Source organism: Morchella sextelata, assembly GCF_020137385.1.
Source record: "Morchella sextelata strain SCLS chromosome Unknown scls_8, whole genome shotgun sequence".
NCBI classification, from domain to species: domain Eukaryota; kingdom Fungi; phylum Ascomycota; class Pezizomycetes; order Pezizales; family Morchellaceae; genus Morchella; species Morchella sextelata.
This window is the reverse complement of record NW_025408623.1, coordinates 855,599-874,076: the sequence shown is the minus strand read 5'-3', so window position 1 is coordinate 874,076 and position 18,478 is coordinate 855,599. Positions and strand designations below refer to the sequence as shown.

The 18,478-nt window shown below is 47.8% G+C and overlaps 7 protein-coding genes across 7 annotated transcripts; 4 read left to right on the top strand and 3 right to left on the bottom strand.

Moving 5' to 3' along the window:
• Window positions 1-676: 676 nt before the first annotated feature.
• H6S33_012450 (uncharacterized protein) lies at window positions 677-1,613 on the top strand (the record flags this gene model as incomplete). The annotated part of the gene is made up of 6 exons (XM_044843802.1): window positions 677-748; window positions 809-914; window positions 976-1,001; window positions 1,320-1,401; window positions 1,460-1,487; window positions 1,601-1,613. The coding sequence occupies 6 exons, from the start codon at window positions 677-679 to the stop codon at window positions 1,611-1,613; spliced, it is 327 nt and encodes a 108-aa protein (XP_044695099.1).
• A 64-nt stretch (window positions 1,614-1,677) lies between these two features.
• H6S33_012449 (uncharacterized protein) lies at window positions 1,678-3,758 on the bottom strand (the record flags this gene model as incomplete). Its single annotated transcript, XM_044843801.1, has 6 exons — window positions 1,678-2,426; window positions 2,478-2,541; window positions 2,601-3,353; window positions 3,422-3,434; window positions 3,529-3,543; window positions 3,622-3,758. 6 exons carry the CDS (start codon window positions 3,756-3,758, stop codon window positions 1,678-1,680), a joined length of 1,731 nt encoding a protein of 576 aa, XP_044695098.1.
• Window positions 3,759-7,100: 3,342 nt separating this feature from the next.
• Window positions 7,101-7,863, top strand: H6S33_012448 (uncharacterized protein; the record flags this gene model as incomplete). The annotated part of the gene is made up of 2 exons (XM_044843800.1): window positions 7,101-7,398; window positions 7,463-7,863. 2 exons carry the CDS (start codon window positions 7,101-7,103, stop codon window positions 7,861-7,863), a joined length of 699 nt encoding a protein of 232 aa, XP_044695097.1.
• A 1,682-nt stretch (window positions 7,864-9,545) lies between these two features.
• H6S33_012447 (uncharacterized protein) lies at window positions 9,546-10,150 on the bottom strand (the record flags this gene model as incomplete). The annotated part of the gene is made up of 3 exons (XM_044843799.1): window positions 9,546-9,693; window positions 9,766-9,875; window positions 9,959-10,150. 3 exons carry the CDS (start codon window positions 10,148-10,150, stop codon window positions 9,546-9,548), a joined length of 450 nt encoding a protein of 149 aa, XP_044695096.1.
• A 2,393-nt stretch (window positions 10,151-12,543) lies between these two features.
• On the top strand, window positions 12,544-13,803 carry H6S33_012446 (uncharacterized protein; the record flags this gene model as incomplete). Its single annotated transcript, XM_044843798.1, has 4 exons — window positions 12,544-12,822; window positions 12,967-13,122; window positions 13,190-13,467; window positions 13,521-13,803. 4 exons carry the CDS (start codon window positions 12,544-12,546, stop codon window positions 13,801-13,803), a joined length of 996 nt encoding a protein of 331 aa, XP_044695095.1.
• An 830-nt stretch (window positions 13,804-14,633) lies between these two features.
• H6S33_012445 (uncharacterized protein) lies at window positions 14,634-15,243 on the bottom strand (the record flags this gene model as incomplete). Its single annotated transcript, XM_044843797.1, has 4 exons — window positions 14,634-14,766; window positions 14,915-15,048; window positions 15,102-15,160; window positions 15,213-15,243. 4 exons carry the CDS (start codon window positions 15,241-15,243, stop codon window positions 14,634-14,636), a joined length of 357 nt encoding a protein of 118 aa, XP_044695094.1.
• A 564-nt stretch (window positions 15,244-15,807) lies between these two features.
• H6S33_012444 (uncharacterized protein) lies at window positions 15,808-16,734 on the top strand (the record flags this gene model as incomplete). Its single annotated transcript, XM_044843796.1, has 2 exons — window positions 15,808-16,040; window positions 16,101-16,734. 2 exons carry the CDS (start codon window positions 15,808-15,810, stop codon window positions 16,732-16,734), a joined length of 867 nt encoding a protein of 288 aa, XP_044695093.1.
• Window positions 16,735-18,478: the final 1,744 nt, after the last annotated feature.

Sequence of the window (18,478 nt, the reverse complement as noted above, 5' to 3'; positions counted from 1 at the left end):
ATATCACTCGATAGTGAGGTGACAAAGCAACAGCTAATGGCAAGGGTTCAGAATCAAACTTAGTGGACGTCCAAGAGTTTGTCTTAACTCCTTAACTCTCAATCTACCCGGTAAGTAGGCCGAAAGCTGGCGGAAATGAATCGCGGAATTGCCATTGAGAAATGCATGTTGGGGTTCCGAGCTTCTTGATAGCTTCATAGAATATCATCCAAGATTGCTCTCGCTAGGCCTGAAATGCCAATGGCGATAATAATTCGAGCCCTATAGGCCTGGTTAACTTTCAAACGGATGGCCCAGATTCGGAAAGTCTTACTTGGCAGAGCCCTTCATTCGAGGTGTGGAGTCCGTTCCCCAATTCTTGCATCATCTGAAATAGCACTCGGGGAACTCAAGCTCACCTCAACCGGATCCGGAGCTTCAGTGGAGGATAAAGCTTATAGAATAAGATAGGATGGAGTTAACGGCGAGATGGGAGGCTCGTGATCAGTTACCCTATCCCGCGTTTTTAACACAACGTGTCTTTTCTAAGAACGTCACACCTGGGACGACGAAAACGTCACACTGTCGACGACTTGCCCTACTATGCCAGGGTCCGACTGTAGACGAGAAAGTTGTACTCTTGCAGGACGAGTACTCATAAACCCAGAACCTGTGCCTTTGTAAAGCGACTACCCTTATGAAGCGGGGCGAGTCATGCATCTGCATGTTTCCCGAACAAATGAAATACGGAACAGAAGTACATATCCAGGTAAATGCAGTGCTAGATTATAAATGCATGGCCGAGTGCTATTGAACATTAATATCATAGCAGGTTGCTCTTATTATGCACCCACTAACTTTGGCCCGTGGTTGTGGTCGATCTCCCCGGTGCAGTACGCTCCCATACCTACTGTATATTTCAACTTCATATGATTGTACGCAAATATAACCCGATCGAGTTATCAATTCATGCTATCATATGCTGAAGCTACATAGTATACCTGCAGGCTACTGATGTCCATGTAGCTATATCAAACATGCCAGACTCTCAAAGGAAGGGGAGGTATCAGTATTTAGATCTAGATCGAGGATCTTTTTTAGATGTGGACTAGGGTTGTTTGTGTGTGTGGAGGCGGGGGGAGGGGGCGTTACCGTAGGACAGATCGCAGCTACGAGTTCTAACCTACGACTGCTGATGTCCTTGGAGCCTACATGTAGCTACGTCATCAGAAGCCTAACTATCACGAGCATGTTTCATAACAACATACATCCTGAACCACACACTAGAGAAACAATGTTCCTACATGCACTCTGCTCTTTCGAAATTTCGTTTGGTGAAGTACGAGAGTTGCCTTGCCAAGGGCCAAATGAAGGACCAATCCAAAGGCTCAAACACCAGTGTTATTGTAAATCAGATTCTAGGTCTTCCAAAATCACTCAAAAGCAACCACTAGTCTTTTGCATTAAATAATTCATTCAGGTCCATATATAACGTATGAGGCACATAAGTATAATCAGACTATTACATTTTACTTCGCTAAAAAGCTTACTACCCTTCCAAAAGAACCGAAAAGAAGATCGACAGGGCCCGTCAGTATCTAACTCTAACCCATGACCATAGTATCCGCATCTAGAAATGGACCCCGCACTAAACCGGAGAGGATTCCGCCCTCGTATCTAAACCTGTAGTTGCAAAGTTTAAGCCTTCTTCTCCTCCGCAAAAGGCTCACCGTATTTATTCCCTTCAGCTCCACCCGCACTCCCGCTTCTCCTCGCACTCCCGTCGACATTGCTTTCTCCATCGATCTCATCGCTCTTCCAGAAAGTTTTATCACCCCTGCTGGCTCTAACGACCCACTTAGGGAAGAACCCACCTGGAATTTTCCAAGTCCACGGATCTTTCATCTCCTCGCCGTATGGCACAATCCTTCCCCCAGAAGCCTTCTTAATAACCCAGACACCGACATTGAGGACGATATAGGTGATGATTCCAGCAATCAATCCATAGGCGATAGAGTATGTGAACGGCATCACCATGATGGTGACGAACGCCGGGATTCCATCACCGGGGTAGGCCCAGTTGATGTCTGCCGCAGCCTTCATCATCATACTTCCGACGATAATAAGGGTGCACCCTGTGGCCCATGGTGGGATGGATGCAAAGATTGGTGCAAAGAAGAGAGAGATGAAGAAGCAGATCCCGGTAACCATGGCAGTGATACCAGTCATTCCACCTTCTGAGATACCAGCTCCGGATTCGATGTAGGCGGTGACGGGGGGACATCCAAAGAGGGAACCGATGGAAACACCAATGGCATCGACGAGATAGGCGACGGCTGAGCCCTCGAAATCTTGGGTGCGTTCGTCGATGAGGTTGGCAAAATGGGCCATGGAGTAGAGGGTACCAGTACAGTCGAGGATATCAACATAGAGGAAGGTGACGAGGGCTATAACACACGGTTAGTTAAGAATTGAGGGAATCATAAAAAATCACTCACCCAAACCAAATTGGCTTCCAGCACCACTCAAATTCCACTCCTGGGCAACAAGAATCTTCTCAATCTGTGCACGGGAATATCAGCAACCAGCTCCCCCTCATTATTACCAGCTCAAGGGCTTACCGGATGAAACGCAACAACTTTCTTGAAAAAGTCAAAGTTTGAATTCCCAGTCTCAGTGTACGGAAAGTAGGTAACCTCCGTTCCCCTAGGCCAACTGATAATCGAAACCAACGCAATACCAGCAATAATCGCACCCTTAATTCTATACATCATCAAAAATGCCGTGAAAATTCCGCCACAGAAAATACCAATCCACAAGGTCGGGTTTCGCAATTTGTGACTTTCACACATTCCGGTATCCGCATTCTTGTACTCATCAATACATCCGGCAAGCTCCAAAGGTGTCGAGGTAGCACCAGTAACGGCGCCAATACCGGCAGAGTAGGTAAGTCCAATAAGTGCCAAATACAAGCCAATTCCCGCTCCTGTTGCGAGTTTGATAGAGGCAGGAATGGCTCTCGCAAGCCATTGCCGCATTCCGAAAATAGAGAGCGCAACAAAGATAAATCCTTCTACGAAAACAGCAGTTACAGCAAGACTATAGGGGACTGGTCCGGAGCCGTGGAAACCGACGACTTGGTATGCGAAGTAAGCGTTAAGTCCCATACCAGGAGCGCAAGCAATTGGCATATTAGCGCCGAGGCCCATAAAGAAAGACGTGAGAGCGGAGATAGCAGCAGTAGCGGTAACAAGATCACGGTTGACGACGCCAACGCAAAGGAGGTAATCAGTATCGGTCGCACAGATTGGGTCATCTGGACCGGCATTGCAAACACAGGTCCCGCCAGATTGTGAAGTGATGTTTGCATTTACCTATAAACAGTATATTATCAGCGCTTGTTCTTAAGGATTGCCATTATCAATGAGGTTGTGTAACTTACAGAAATGATGTAACTGTAGATGTTGAACAAGGCGTAAGTTAGTAACGGTTACCCGTGGTCAAGCCTCAAGCTCGCAAATATATATATCTAATCAAGGGAGTACTGACGCCATAGCAAAAAACCTGCATAGATCCCCATGATAAGCATTGATCCCTTTTGAAGTTCAATAATCAGAAGAGTAGAATAGAGCATCAACTCACGTAGCCAATCCCGCACGAATCTCAGTAAAGAACCGCGATCCTTTCCTCTCCTTCCTGTGTCCCGAAAACTCCAACTGAAAGTACTTCCCCACAGGGCTGGTCGCAACGCGCCTGTTGAAGCGCTCTACCCAAGTCATGATGGCCGAGAATTCGTCGTGTATGCCGTGATGGTCTGGAAATTGACGAGTTGGGGGTGGAAGAGTGCGTGCGTCTCTCGATAGATATAATATTTAGAAAACCCAGGTACCAGACCTCGTCAGCGGCGCAGGGAGTGGGTACTTCTTTTCAGAGAATTCTAGACGAAGTTCCCGGGTATGTTGTCGTCCGTGGTATCGTCCGTGGGAGGAGATCTACCGGATATTATAAAAAGAGCGTATGGGCCTAGGTGTGTATCTGGTGAGGTACCCCGAGCAGGTTTTTATGATTGGTATGGGTCCCACAAAGTAATCACTGGCCCTGGCAAAAAACGAGTGTGTTCGAACTTGAGGACGCCGAGTTCAAGAGAGAAAAAAAGGGGAGAACAGAGCACACGAACATCAAGGCTGCTCACTACGAAATATTTTTTTGGACCCTGCAGACTTGCTATCTTCGTCTAGATCCTCCGTATCCCAGTGGGGCCTCTAACACCCAGCTGGCTAGCATTAATTTGGCGGGCGTTGATCAGGCATGCCAGGACCTCAAGGTGGAGTTTTTTGGTAGCCAGAGTAGTTACCTAGGCGCCTTCTTTCTCGCTCGCAGAAACCCATCCCACCAACGGCTTATCCGTAGCATGTGAGTGGGTAAGGATTGTTTCTACATGTAGGGTTAGAGTTAGAGTACAATTGGCTCGACGGTTGGCGGCACCATCCCAGAGGGAAGCTTTCTGCAGGCATCACCGAACTAACTTCCTACACTTTGAGCACTTTTGAAAGCCATGACTGGGCAGTATTATCATTGGATTGTTAGGATTGTTACAATCATTACTCGATATCAGACACAACCTTACCACTTGGGAGCCTTCCACACGCAAGAGAAGACACAAATATCGCTCGCATGGAGCTGAGGTGCATTAGAGTACATACTCTTACAGCTTGCCAGCCCAGTTTCAGTGCTAGCCTACAGGCACACGACTCGTTAGCGGAGGCCGCCGTTGACGACCTTCCTGGTAGAGCTTAACGTTCCCGGTACGAGGGGGCGACTTGGCTTTTTCCCCCGAAGGGTCTGCCGTATCAACGAAGCTGTTCCGATGTTCTTCTTCGCTTGACAGGTTGTCGGGAACACACAGCTACATGCACGCTACCTACGTTGTCGCGATGGGACTCGAGAGGAAAAAAAAAAGAACTACATCAAGGGGGGCTAGGTACATAGCTAGGGAAGCTCCCCGCAGTCTTCTGGAAAGGAAAAGGAAAGAAAACGTCGCTCGCTTCAAAGCTTGGTTGGGATGCACAACCGGAGGCCTCCGGTGGATGGGTTGCGATAAGTACCTACATGTACCTTTGGATGATCTGGGGGATAGGAATGTTTTTTTATCGCGATATCTATCGCAGTCGGAGGCTTTAGTTGAGCTTTTCGCAGGTCTCCAGATTCCTATCGTATGGCACGATGGTTGATAGTGCAATTGGTGAAGGGCGCTGGCGGCCTCCGTCAAAGAGGGCTTGCTGGAGTTATTTGCTTATTTCTTCTACATACATATCTGTTGTGCAGCGTACGATGCATGTTGTTTGCTTCTTTTCACTGAGGTTTTCTCACTGAGGTTTGCAGTTCGACTGGAAATGAGAAAGGCCGAGAATGGACTGCTGCTGAGGCTGGTGGTAGACCTTTTACTTGTGCGCTAATTTGCTTTACTGTAGGTATTGACACCGTAATAAAATCCATCATCTATATCTCAAAAGTGGACTTGGTGGTACCAATATAGATTATCTCAAATTTTCAGAAAAATATATTAAGCAGGGCTCCAGATTTGGAGCAGTACTGGCGCCGCCGTCTGATAACAGATTAAGTGGCAAGCCAGAACCGCCCGATTATGTACTTTATGCACTTGTGGAATGGGGTACTCTATCTACTTTACAAGGTAGAACCCGATCCAGACTTATGCAAGCTTTTGCAGAGCAGCCAGCTCGACAGGGGTTTCCTTTGGAGGCGACGTAAGTATTGTGCCTAGGTACATAGGGTCAATTGATTATAATTATGATAGCTATCAATCATTTCCCCGCCTCTAGAAACTGTACATACGTAGAGTATGATCTGATCGCGCATCTCCCCCGCGTGGCTCTCTTCTCTTCTTCTCTTTCATTCGATCTTCTACTTCCACTCCTGACGCCATAATTTCCTTCTGGTTGAGCTTCGGCAGTATTTTCCGGAGGTGAAGAGGGGCCATTCATCGTGGTCATGATTGATCAACCAGAGGAGGGGTATCCGGAAATGCAGATACCCGCCATAGGTAAAGCATAAGTACCACGGTCCTTCTAGCAGCAATAGCTACTACACTCGAGCATCCTGGAGATGGTGATGCAGCCTGTCAACCTGTCGACGCCAAAAGCCGCATATTTTAACACCATAAATCACCTCAAACCAATGTTTCATGGCTAGGAATGGATCATTTCTTCCAGGCGCAATGGGAGGTGGAGGTTTGTCTTGTACAGTACAGCTTCGGTGATGGTATCGGCCTAGGATTTAAAAGTTCGATGATAACTACAGTTAATCCATGGGATCAAATACTGTCTCTGCCGGTCAAATAAGTGGCTGAGACGATATTGGTCAGAATCTCGGTCCCTAATCAACAACAGTTTCAAGAGTAGCGATCCCCACTCTTCTTAGGATTATAACTAGTCGAGGAACCCGTATTTAAGTAGCTGTAGTTGTCCTCCTCATCTAGCTGTTCTGGTTGGTTGGTGAAGAAATTATCATTGCATCAGGATGCTGGTACTTATATAACCCCCGCATATATGTTTGCCTATCCCCTTCCTTCATTAGTTAGTGGCCATATATTCGGGACAAAAGCCATGTTCCAGGAAACGAGCTGGCGAATTAAAGGGTCAAGTGCGGGCTCCAAGAGATCGTATCGCAGAATGCATTATTGCTCCAGATACCGCCAAAACTCGAAAAATTGGCCATCTCCGTCCAGGGATTACCACTTGAGTGATTGGTTGAATGGCATCGATCTGCACCAGAAGTTTCTCGTACAAGTAATTTTGATCTAGCTAATTTTTCGAGTTATGGCGGTATGTATATAGATGCGAATATCTATGCAGTAACTGATCGATTCCCGTGCATGATAATCAAGATGGCACTCCACAAGCCATCACTCGCGCCCATCACGTGATTCTATGGCTCACATCATTTCCTTTATCGATTGGGGTGTTCAAAATTTCTTTTCACCCCACCAAACACCCCGCCACTAAACAAGGCGCCCAACCTACTCAACCTACTCTACCCTACCTCTCTTGAACCTCTCCAGCCCCCCGCCAATTCCAATTCCTCGACACCAACAGTCTAAAAAAATGTCAGCACAAACCTACGCCCCCCGCACCGCGGTCGTAAACCGCAACACAAACGAGACAAAAGTCAAGATCGCCCTCTCGCTCGACGGCGGCTCATTGGAGACCCTCCTTGAAGCTACCTCCGGTGAGACCCCCGGTGCGACCCCCGGTGCGACCAACACCGCACACGCAACGCAGGCATCGAGCTCGCAGACCATCGCCGTCGATTCGGGAATTGGGTTCCTGGACCACATGCTACATGCGCTCGCGAAGCACAGCGGATGGAGTCTGAGTCTCTTCTGCCAGGGCGATCTTCACAGTACACCCCCTCTCCTCTTCTCCCTTACCCTTCCCGAATTGAATTGAGGTTAACCAGTCCCCAGTTGACGACCACCACACTGCCGAGGACTGCGGTATTGCGCTCGGCGAAGCCTTCAAGAAGGCTCTGGGCCCCATCCGTGGCTACAAGCGATTCGGGAACGGGTTTGCGCCGCTGGACGAGGCGCTGTCGCGAGCGGTGGTGGACTTGTCATCTCGCCCGTTTGCCGTGGTTGAGTTGGGATTGAAGAGGGAGAAGATTGGTGACTTGTCGTGCGAGATGATCCCGCATGTTATGGAGTCGTTTGCGCAGGCGGCGGGCATCACCATGCACGTGGATTGCCTGAGGGGATTCAATGATCACCATAGGGCGGAGAGCGCATTTAAGGCGTTGGCGATTGCGGTGAGGGAGGCGACGACTAGGACTGGAGGTGATGAGGTGCCGAGCACGAAGGGTGTGTTGTAAGGTTGTGATACCCGGAGTTTTGTTGTATATAGAAAAAGGTTGAGAGTTTAGAATTGATTATTGTGCCATGCTAGATATTGTTGATTAGTGGTGAATAAGACTTGTGACCTGGTGTAAAAGAATCTGTGCTTAGCTATCAGCAAACAAAATGGGTTGATATGGACTGATAACGCCGATAAATGATGAATTGTCTATTCCTCGAGATCAGAGATTAATTTACATCCTCTAAGCAAAGCTAAACCCCATAACTCCACGGAAGAAACAGTAGAAACGGGCCTGGACAGAGACTCGTTTATTCAACACAAGCTAGAACAGCGGAAATCAAGCACCCACGATTGATAGGCTACCTGCTGTCGCCTAGCGTAGCTTCAGCCCAATGTTTATCCAACGAAGCTCTCACTGTAAGGACCGGTAAGTTGGTATATGCCTATGGCTAGACTTAGTCTCGTGCCCATCCCCTACAGACAGTAGGGGGGCTTAGAACAAGGGTAAGTCAGTCTAGACCAGACGGTTCATACAGCTAACGAGCTACAAAGCCCACGACCTACTTAAAAACGAGGCCAGGTGTGGATTGCATTCGATCTTTGAGGGCTGTACAGCACATGAAGTCTACCCGGCCTTTCGCATCGAGAGCCGTAGCTATAACGAAGCGAAGGCTGTATTGTATTCAAGCTGGTGATATCGTGGGGCTGTGGCATAGGGCCGTCAGGTGGACTTTTAAAGCTGGGGAGCTAGTCATATTTCTGCGTGAGAGACAAGCGAATTGCTATGATCGAGCCCTAGCAGTGCTTTACCGATCCCCCGGCGAGGTTCAATATCGAAAATGACCCCTTCGTCCCAGAAAAAGAGGACATTGTGTGCGCACCCCCAGCGGCGTGACTGATAGGCCACATCTCGATATTTGTTGTTGTTAACTCATTGGTTGTGTGTAGCTCGAAGGCTACGACGATCACATCCCGACATTTGACAGTGCTGTCAGATATACTTATCCTGCCTGCTAGAGTATTCCGGGTCAAAAAAACCATCACTATAATAATGTTGCGTTGGTACTCTGTGCTGGGGGGGACCGCATGGTGGGATGCACGTGTTTTCACGGCCCAGTTTTTCTCCGATAAGGCTGCGCCAAACCAAAGAGTGGCCGGTGCTTGAAACCACGCCTTCATACCAGACCGTTCCTTTGACGACGCGCGCCCAGATGAGTTTTAGATACACACCCCCGCTAATGGACTTTGATGTCTTGTTCCCGGGTCCCATCGAGGGCTACGGGCTATGTCGTACACTTCCCCGCACACACACCCAACCCTGCTGAGACATGCAATCACAAGTCATCACTCGCCACTGCGCAAAAACCGAAGTCACATACTATCACTCGATTGCACATGCACACCAATTGCTCAAACCTCTACCACCAGCCAAGCCAGTAGAGTTATGATATTCCCACCACTTTTCACCCCCCTGATTTTTTCCCCCCTATACTAACAAACAAGATTCGAGACAAGAGATTCGAGAGAGAGATTTACAGAGATCTACAGCGCTATTCAAACCCACAAGCCGAACCAAAAAAAAGATCACCCATAGCTACGTACCACATCCACAATATCCACAGCAAAGACCAAAAGTGCAGTAATGGTCCTCACCTAACTCCTATTTTCTTCCTCCATTCATACACAGACACAATTATTCTATTTTAGCGGTGGCACAAGGTCGTACACGACCGCGTTCGCACACGTTTCGAGGGTGAAGAGAGTCTCGACGCAGTAGGCCGAGCTCTCGCCCATGCACCCGAGGGTCATGTTGAGCCATTCAGCGCCGCATTCTGCGATAGTGATTCTGCAGGTTCACTTTGTCAGTATGATAGCTGAGGAGGAGAGGAGAGGAGGGGCGTGAAAGGGTGGAACATACACGTGCTGAATGCACCATTCAAAAGCCCACCGTTCTTCGGTGCACAAACTCACATAGCCTGCTGCGCACCCCTGGAGATCAATCATCTCCGTTGTGCAGGCGGCGCGGTTCTAGATGTATTTACAGATGGGTCAATATTACTATACATGGATGCCACTGGCGAACGGTAGGGAAAGGGGAGGGGAGCACAAACACCAGGGGATGCAATTAAGCCCAAGTTTTGACCAATAATGCCCGAGGTCTGACTGGCGATAAAGACATAATTGCCCCAATCGGTGGGGGTGCGCTTGACGACGCGGGCTTCCTCCGAGGCAACCGGGACGGAGCCAACGAGGGAGACGCACACAAGGAACAGGGTGATGACTAGTGAGATAAAGTTGACCATAATTACTGCTTTGGGGAGGTTGGCTGTTTTGGTTGCAGTTGTTTTGGGGGGTGGGCGGTGGGTAGGAATGTCGAATCGGGGGAGTATGTGTTACTCTTATAGGAGTAAGGATTTGGGGGGGGGGGGGGGGGGTGGTATGTATTGGGAATGAGCTGTACTCTACTCTCTATGGGGCAGATGGTGTTGTAGGATGATATGGAGAAGCATTGGACCTATGAGACTGGTGTTGTGGCGTCGAGTCTAAATGGGAGATACGATTGTTGCGATTGGAAATTATAGGGAATAAAGACTACTAACAAGAGCTGGATAGGTATCCATATCACAAGGACTTATCACAAGGCGTATAATTGAAACCAGACAAAACAAAATATAGCGCGAGTTTTATTTTTTTCATTTCAGAATTATTGAATTTTTGTTGTAATATTGGATGACCGGTCTGCTGGGAATTCACATGTTCTTTGAGGAGTTAGTATTGTTCCTGCACAATACTAAGGAAAAAAGCGCGACTAACAATCCGCTACATAAAACTTTGACTAGCGAACACTCAAAGAAAACTTTAAGTAGGAGCGGTGTCCAGGGCGATTAACGAAAGAATTAGATTTTCTATGCTTTTGTATAAATAGTTTCATCGTGGGCATTTTCTTCCATTGTGAGGTTTAGTGCATATTGAAGGCTTTAGACAAGCTTCCCGCCGCGCTGGGAGATTTCTTCAATGGGCTTTCTAGGGCCAGGAGTTGGAAGCCGAGCCTATCATAGGCCTAGGCGTGATTTGGCTGATCAAGTAGATATACAATATGTAGATTAACAAAATATAATCACTAGTCGCCCCGTAAGGGTATGACTTCCTAGTCCCTCTTGAACTCTATAGGGATATATTCTTTTTGGCTATGAAGGAACTTATCATTGGGAGGGATCATTTCATAGGGCGGGTCGATTATATACATGTATCAGTCCAAATCCCTGATGGCAGCTGCATGGGTACATAACAATTAGTTAACAAAATCTATAAAAGAGCGCATATAGGCAATATAAGGATCGCCAATGATAGACAGAGAGACTTACTCTACTTAGAATAGAGAACAATCGAGAATTTTCCGCACTGCCGTCTGTACCGATATCAAACTTTATCTAAGCTTAGAGAAACAATTAACAACCATCAATCCGAAGATGTTTGATCAATTGATGCAGTAGAATATCAGCCGATAGAGGTTGCAACACTGGCATGGGTAACCCAGCTTTAGCCGCGAGAGGCGACGTTCGCTTTGGATGCGAAGGTCGGTATATACCTGTGGAATATCATACATATACAGCACTGAAGCCGTCATCATGAAGTAGGGTTTATCTATGGAAAAACCTGAAGCACCAGCCCATTAGCCACGCGTCCTTATGAAAAGACGACAGGTGTTAATCTTGGAAATTCATGTCCTGTCTGCCGCGCATGCACAATCGTGGTATTATTAGATTATTGGGAGGCTCGAGGGAGCCTATGGGCATGAGGGTGATCAACTTGAGGGGGGACTTTGCGAGATTTGTTTTACCAAAGATGTGTCGACGTCCGGACATTCGGTTCCCCGACCCCCGAGATACAAGTATTCAACACTGTAGAGCTTTGGACCCGTAGGTATACCAGACTCGGGATTCGGAGGCCTGCAGCGCGTAGAGAGAGCCTATATCTGTACCTTACTGGCTGGATTGGACTCAATCATGCAGCTTTAGGGAACGCGTGGCTTGGTGAAACACTCGGAGGGTCTTCCGCAGGGCTTCATGCACCACTCTTTTCAACCACCAGCGAATCGCAGTAAGCTACAGATGGACTGAGGTGAGAGAGAGAGAGAGAGAGAAATGTGTGTTACTACAATAGTACGACTCGATTCTCCCCTATGTATCCCTATCCCATCCCTTACCACCCCCCTCCACCCCCCTCCACTCCCCCCCCAAGCCTGCGCCACTCTAGCCGTGTAAGCTTGTGGGGTCTTTTCTTTCCCCTTCTCAACTGCACAGCCACCTTTATCTTTAATTTCCCGCGGACACTTGCCTTCAAATGACAGAACTCTACTACTGTAGACTACACTGGTAGCCTTGACCCTGGTCGAGAAGGCTGGTAGTTTGGCCCCGTTTGCTGTTTGTCTTGCCCTTCTGGTACGTGTGTCTGTTCCTTTATCTTCTTTATCGTTTCCCTTCTTCTCTTTCTTTTCTTTTCACCTTCCGTGCTATTACTTGCTCTTATTCCCTTTCGCTTTGTCGCCTTGGTATTTTTCAGCCTCAATTCGTTCCTGAAAGGCTGAACTCACTAGGGGCCATATTTATCTTCACCTCCCCCCTCCCCCCAGCAAAGTCTTCACCTACCCCCTTATTTACGTTTGCAGCTGTTACCAAGGAAATCGTTTTTCATCATGAGGAAGGGGGTTATTGCTTTTTTGATCGTGAACCTGATCGTCATCGGGTTCTTGGTGAATGCCGTCTTCACGTTGATAACACTGCTGTTCGAGGACTGCTCAGCGGATGCTATCCACTCCTCGGAAATTCCAGCACCAAACTCGATACTTATCGATCAGCGGCCGCAGCTCATCCCAAAGATCATTCATCAGACATGGCAAAACGAGACAATTCCAGAGAAGTGGCAAGCCGCGCAGCAGTCATGTGTCGATCTTCACAGCGACTACGAGTACAAGGTTAGTTGTTGTCCTTCCAGGAAAGAAAAAAAAGAAAGAAAGAGGATAGAAAGGAAGATAGCAAGAAAGATAGCAAGAGCAAATGAAGGAAAAGAGGCTGTGAAGATATTATTTGGGAACTCGGTTGGTTGACATACGGCATAGCTCTGGACGGATGCAAAATCACGAGAATTCATCGCGACTGAGTACCCCTGGTTCCTGGAAACCTTCGACAACTACCCGTACCCCATCATGCGCGCAGACTCTATTCGATACTTTATCCTCGCACATTACGGTGGAATCTATGTTGATTTGGACGATGTAAGTTCCCGGGGTAGCAAAGAAACTGCGTCTTCTCTTTTCTGACATGTCTCGGGTGCGTTTTCAGGGTTGCAACCGTCGCTTGGACCCTCTACTTTCATACAATGCTTGGGTGCGAAGAACCGTTCCAACTGGTATTTCAAATGATGCGATGGGATCTGTGCCGCAGCACCCCTTCTTTCTGCGGGTTATTGAGAGTCTGCAACTATACAACCGGAATTGGCGTGTTCCTTACATTACCGTCATGTACGGCACCGGGCCGTTGTTCCTTAGCGTGATTTGGAAGGAATACATCCGCTGGGGAACAACTGAGGAAGGCCGAGTGCGAGTCCTTATGCCTGACGAGTGAGTTCAATCTAGGGTTCAATCTTACCGCAACTGTACTGATTTCATCCAAGGTACAACAAAAACTCATGGAGCTTCTTTGCCGTCTACAAAGGCTCGTCTTGGCACGCGGGTGACGCAAAAGCCATCTTCTGGATGGGTCAACATTGGCTCTTGATCACCATCGCTGGATTCGCGCTGGCAGGCTGCCTTTACGGAACCGGCTACATTATATACAAAAGACTCCACCTCAAAAACACCAACTATAACGAGAAACCCACCTCGTCATGGTTCCCATGGAGACGGAACACCCCAACTGGTGCTGGATTTAAACGTCTCTCACAACACGAAGTTTAACGACACTAAAGGACCTACCAACATAATGACTTTTGTTCTGCTGTAAAAATTCCCCTTTAATGACTATCTTTATAGTTATTGATATTAGTATTGCAAAGTTGGGCGGCGCAATATCTGTTCTTTCTTTCCCTTTTTGATTGTTGGTCTGCAAAGACCGAAAAAAAAGATTGGGTCATTTTGGAGTTTTGTTTTTTGACGGGAGCAATCATTAACATGTCGGTCGGGCATGGCTGGATTTTTCTATTTGATACGCTGGAGATGGCTCCTTCTGTTTTGTGAAGGGCGCCTTTTAATCGTTAACTTTATTTGGCTGCGAAAAAGCATAGCTATTTAGCTTTTTGATTTTTTTTTTAGGAATGTTTGGGTGTATGTTTTAATTTTTCTTTAGCTTAGACACTGTTATTACCTTTAACTGTTAAGATTCCTGTATATAAGATGAGCCACCATAAGTGGATGATGCAGATATCCAAAAATATTTATTATATTGCTAAACAAAGAAGATCTCTGTGAATGGCTCGGTGTTGGATGAAGTTAGGTTGTCGGGATTCAGGCACTTGATCTATTGGAGAGAACGGTCATCCTAGCCTGGGTTCCTCTACCCTGCATCGGAGTACTAATACTCTACTACTGCACAGCTATAAACCCTTGCTCTTTGATTGGCTTCCGACCAACACAGCACGATGATTCTCCGGAACTATGCAGGTTGGTATGCGTAGAGACTCTACGTACATATGTAGAGTACATCGTACATGTATCCGGCCTATGGCCATAACCTCGGCCCTTTCGAGCCAATCCTTGGAAGGCCCATGTCTCTCACTCACCTCCCCACCTTACGGCGATTTCTTCGCACGGTTCTCGAGGATCTCCAGCTCTGCCACCTCGTCCAGCATCTGCTTCTCATGAGCGGCCTCGAGTTGCTCGCGCCGTTCGTGCCGAACCATGTTCTCATAGATGCGCAATCGTCTTTTCCACCCCACCCACCCACACAAGTAAGCCCATGCTTTCCATTGCACGAACACAACGAGGGGGGAGGTTCGGGGAGGTCGGGGGTAGTAGTAGTAGGGTACGGGGGAGGGGGAGGGGGAGGGGGAGGGGGAGGGGGGTTCAATACCGATCCGCCTCCACCATGCCCCCAATCGTGGCGGGGCACATCCACAGGTACACCTTGAACTGGGGCGTCAATCCCCGGAAGAGCGGCGATGTGAAGTAGGCGATTACGCCCGCGACGACGGATACGGCGCCCCACTGCTCTCGTTCAGTAGGGTGTTGCTGGTGCTGCTGCAGCGCAGGAAACTCACTTTGGCGGCGCCGTTGACAGCGCCTTTGGCGGCCTCCATGGCGGCGATGTCGGCTTCCCCTGTGGGGGGTGTTAGTGGTTGTGGGGAGAGGTGGAGAGGGAGGGGGGGGACCTGTTCTTCTTCCGCTGGTGGGGTTCGGCATGGCTTTTTGGTGGTGGTGGTGGTGGTGTTGGTGGTGAGTTGACGGTGGTGTCGGTGTCGTCATGCGTTCGGGCTCGTTGTGTGGTGGGCGTTGGGAGCCTCAGGGGCGCTAGGCTGACCCCTGCGCTGTGATTTTCTTTTGGCTTGACAGGTGGGATTAAGCATTACTTGGCGGGGATTGCTTTTTGAGCCCTTTGGAGGGGAATTGCATGTGGAGATGTAGGGCAGTTTTCTTGTGCCGGGCTGGGTCATTTATAATTTATTGGGTTTATATCCGCGGGTGGGCGTAGGCTTCGTAGAGGGTAATTTATATAAAGTAGTTTATAGCTATTATAATCTATAAAGTCCTGCTTTCTAAACACTCACTCTGCGTCTGATATAAATAAATACACTTATCTCAAAACCAAAGCCGTCAATGATCATTGAACATGTAATGCCAAGCAAGCCCTAACTCGCGGGAAAAAAAAAACAGGGTTACCCGCTCATTACCACCCCCGGCCCCCAAACTTCACGATAGTTCAAATCTCACCGCGCGCAACCCAGCAATACCATACACCGAACTACAATGGCAGCTTCTATAGATACACCCCTCCCACTGACAGATCTACAACCCGAATCCGACCTCCTCCACCTTCTCTTCCACCGCAACAAGAATCAGCACCGCTCCGGCAAATGGTGGAAATGGTTCGGCATGCTGCGGCGCAACATCCGCAAGCTCCTCAACCCGTCCGAGGAAGACGGGGACGCCAGTAAGCGGGTGGAGTACATGCGCCGGGTTCTGGTGCCGAGTTGTTACTCGTAAGTTGCTGCAATAAGGTCTAGCCAGGTGGGAGGGAACTGATCGCGTGTGCGACATAGAGCCTTTACGAGTGTTATTGCGGATACGCAGTTTGCGCCGCTGGGGCTGACGTTGTTGGCGATACTGGCGAGGGTGCATGCCATTGTTGGGCCTGAGAAGAAGGAGGCGCCTGTGGTGAAGGTGAAGGAAGTGGTTAAGGTTGCGGTTAGGGAGACTAGCTACCAGAAGAGGGAAACCCTGGTGGAGCTGGCCGATGGCGGAGAGGACTTCGGGGAAGCTATAGTTCGAAGGGAGGAACTGGTCGAGGAGGAAGAGGAGGAGGAAATAGTAGTGGAAGAAACGGTTGTAGTCGAGGAAGAAGAGGACCCGGCAATCAAAGAGGCAGTAGTAAGTGAGACGCCGTTGGTAATCCGGCGTCCACCTGTAAAGCCTACCGTGGAATCAGATATAGTAGTAGCTGCCGTAAAGGACCCAAGGAGGGAGGAGAAGTCTGTAAAGAAAAAGAAGAAAGCGGTAAAGCCGACGGCATCTTCATCATTACCGCCATCACGGATGCCTTCACCGCCGCCTACGAGGGAGGAAAGGCGGGAGAAGAAGTCCAAAAGGAAATCCGACGAAAAGGAAGGAGCGAAGAAAAAGAAGAAGCGGAAGAAGACAGATGAGATTGATGGCTTGTTCGCGGGGTTGCTATGATGGCGATAAAAATAGCCAATATTCTATTTAATCTCCAATGTATTACTTCTCTCACCGTCATCTATATCTTGAGATATCAATAGACCTCTGATATCTAGAAAATCACACAAATACTACCATTTTGATGATATAATTCAGTGAAGTGAGCTGTGTTTTCACATATATATGTGTCTGATACCATATCCTGGACATACGGTTCAGTTGAGAGTGGTTTTACACCAAGAAATAAGTGTCAAACATATCATTGCCCATAAAATACTGCCAAGAGGCTTCCTCAACCTCACAACGCCGGGTCTGGACCGGCTGAAACAGAGTCCATCCAGGGAACACGTAAGTCTCTTGAATGTTTTGCGCTTATTCCCTTTTATCTACTGGGGAGGTATTTAGCACTGGAACATGCACATGAATATACTCAAGTACTCTTTATTTCGCTACTTCCTGTAGCCTGGTCGAATAAAGTATGCCTATGTCAAAATAATGCAATCTATTTTAAACTAAATACTAAAAATAGGGCTTTAAACGACAAATTCAACGCTCTATCTATATGAGCTGCCTGTAGCACAGGGCTAGGTATTATATCCATCAAAATCAAATAAAACATCGCTTACCAGCCCACCCCATCACACCGCCAAGGCCCAAGTTTATCAATATATGGTACCCCAACACCCAAGCCATACTGTATAAAAACTTGGGTGAGAAAACGGTCCATATAAAGAGATGTGTCCTCAGTACTGTACAAGCAACCATAACGAATGCCACCGTGATGCAATAGAACGAAGTCAATATAATCGTATGTCTCGAGTACGCGGACTTATCCAAGACACGCCTCCGTGTCAATAGGATAATTCCATAGCAACTCCAGTAAATGGGTCCAATCCAGTTGCTGACGAGTGTTAGGATAGCGACAACAACTACATTGTAGCCAGATACACCATTGTATGCGTTGGAAAGATCGATGGAGGAGATAGCATTGGCCCCGCCGAATGCGAAAAAGGAGAAGTGCGACAATATCATAGTGGAAATTGTAATTTCCGTTGCAGACAGTCGCATAGTCCCGAGAAGCCAAGCAACAAGCTGCAGTAATAAGAAGAGTGGTATGTTGACCAATCTTGTTTGAGTAACCAAGAAGGCTGTAATAAAATCCATAAAGACAACAGCTGAATTCAGAGAGGTAGGGTTATCTAAGCAGTTAGTATATGTATCCTAAAAACTCAGTCTGTTCAAGGCAAGCATACTATACGGGACACTCTTTGGGAGCTCGAAGGATATTGTATACAAAATACCAACAAAAATAGCGCTAAATGTTGCTCTAGCAAGATTTACTAGCGGTACATCCTTCAACCATTCAGCTACGGGAACCAAATCCGAAGGTATCAGCTCAGGTGTGTCTTGAGCAGCGAACGCGAACTTGAACGCCAAGGCCGATGCCATAACTGCGAAAGCAAAGACGAAAGCCACCTCGCGCCCAGCCCTACGAAAAGTCCTATTGGATAGTCGAAGGAAAATTATAAGGTAAGCGACTATGACCAGGAACCACAAGATACTAGGATATCTCTGGAGAAAGTCTTTAGAGATATCAGATGAACCAGCATGCTTTTGACCTGTCTGATTCCAACGACGAGCTACCCTTAACAGGGTCAAAATTGCTAATGAAGGCAGCGCGCCGATTTTCTTATGCCTTTTTCTGTCAGTAAAATTTTGTTGGTGATATAGAGAGAACATACCCTTTGACGAAGATGCAAAT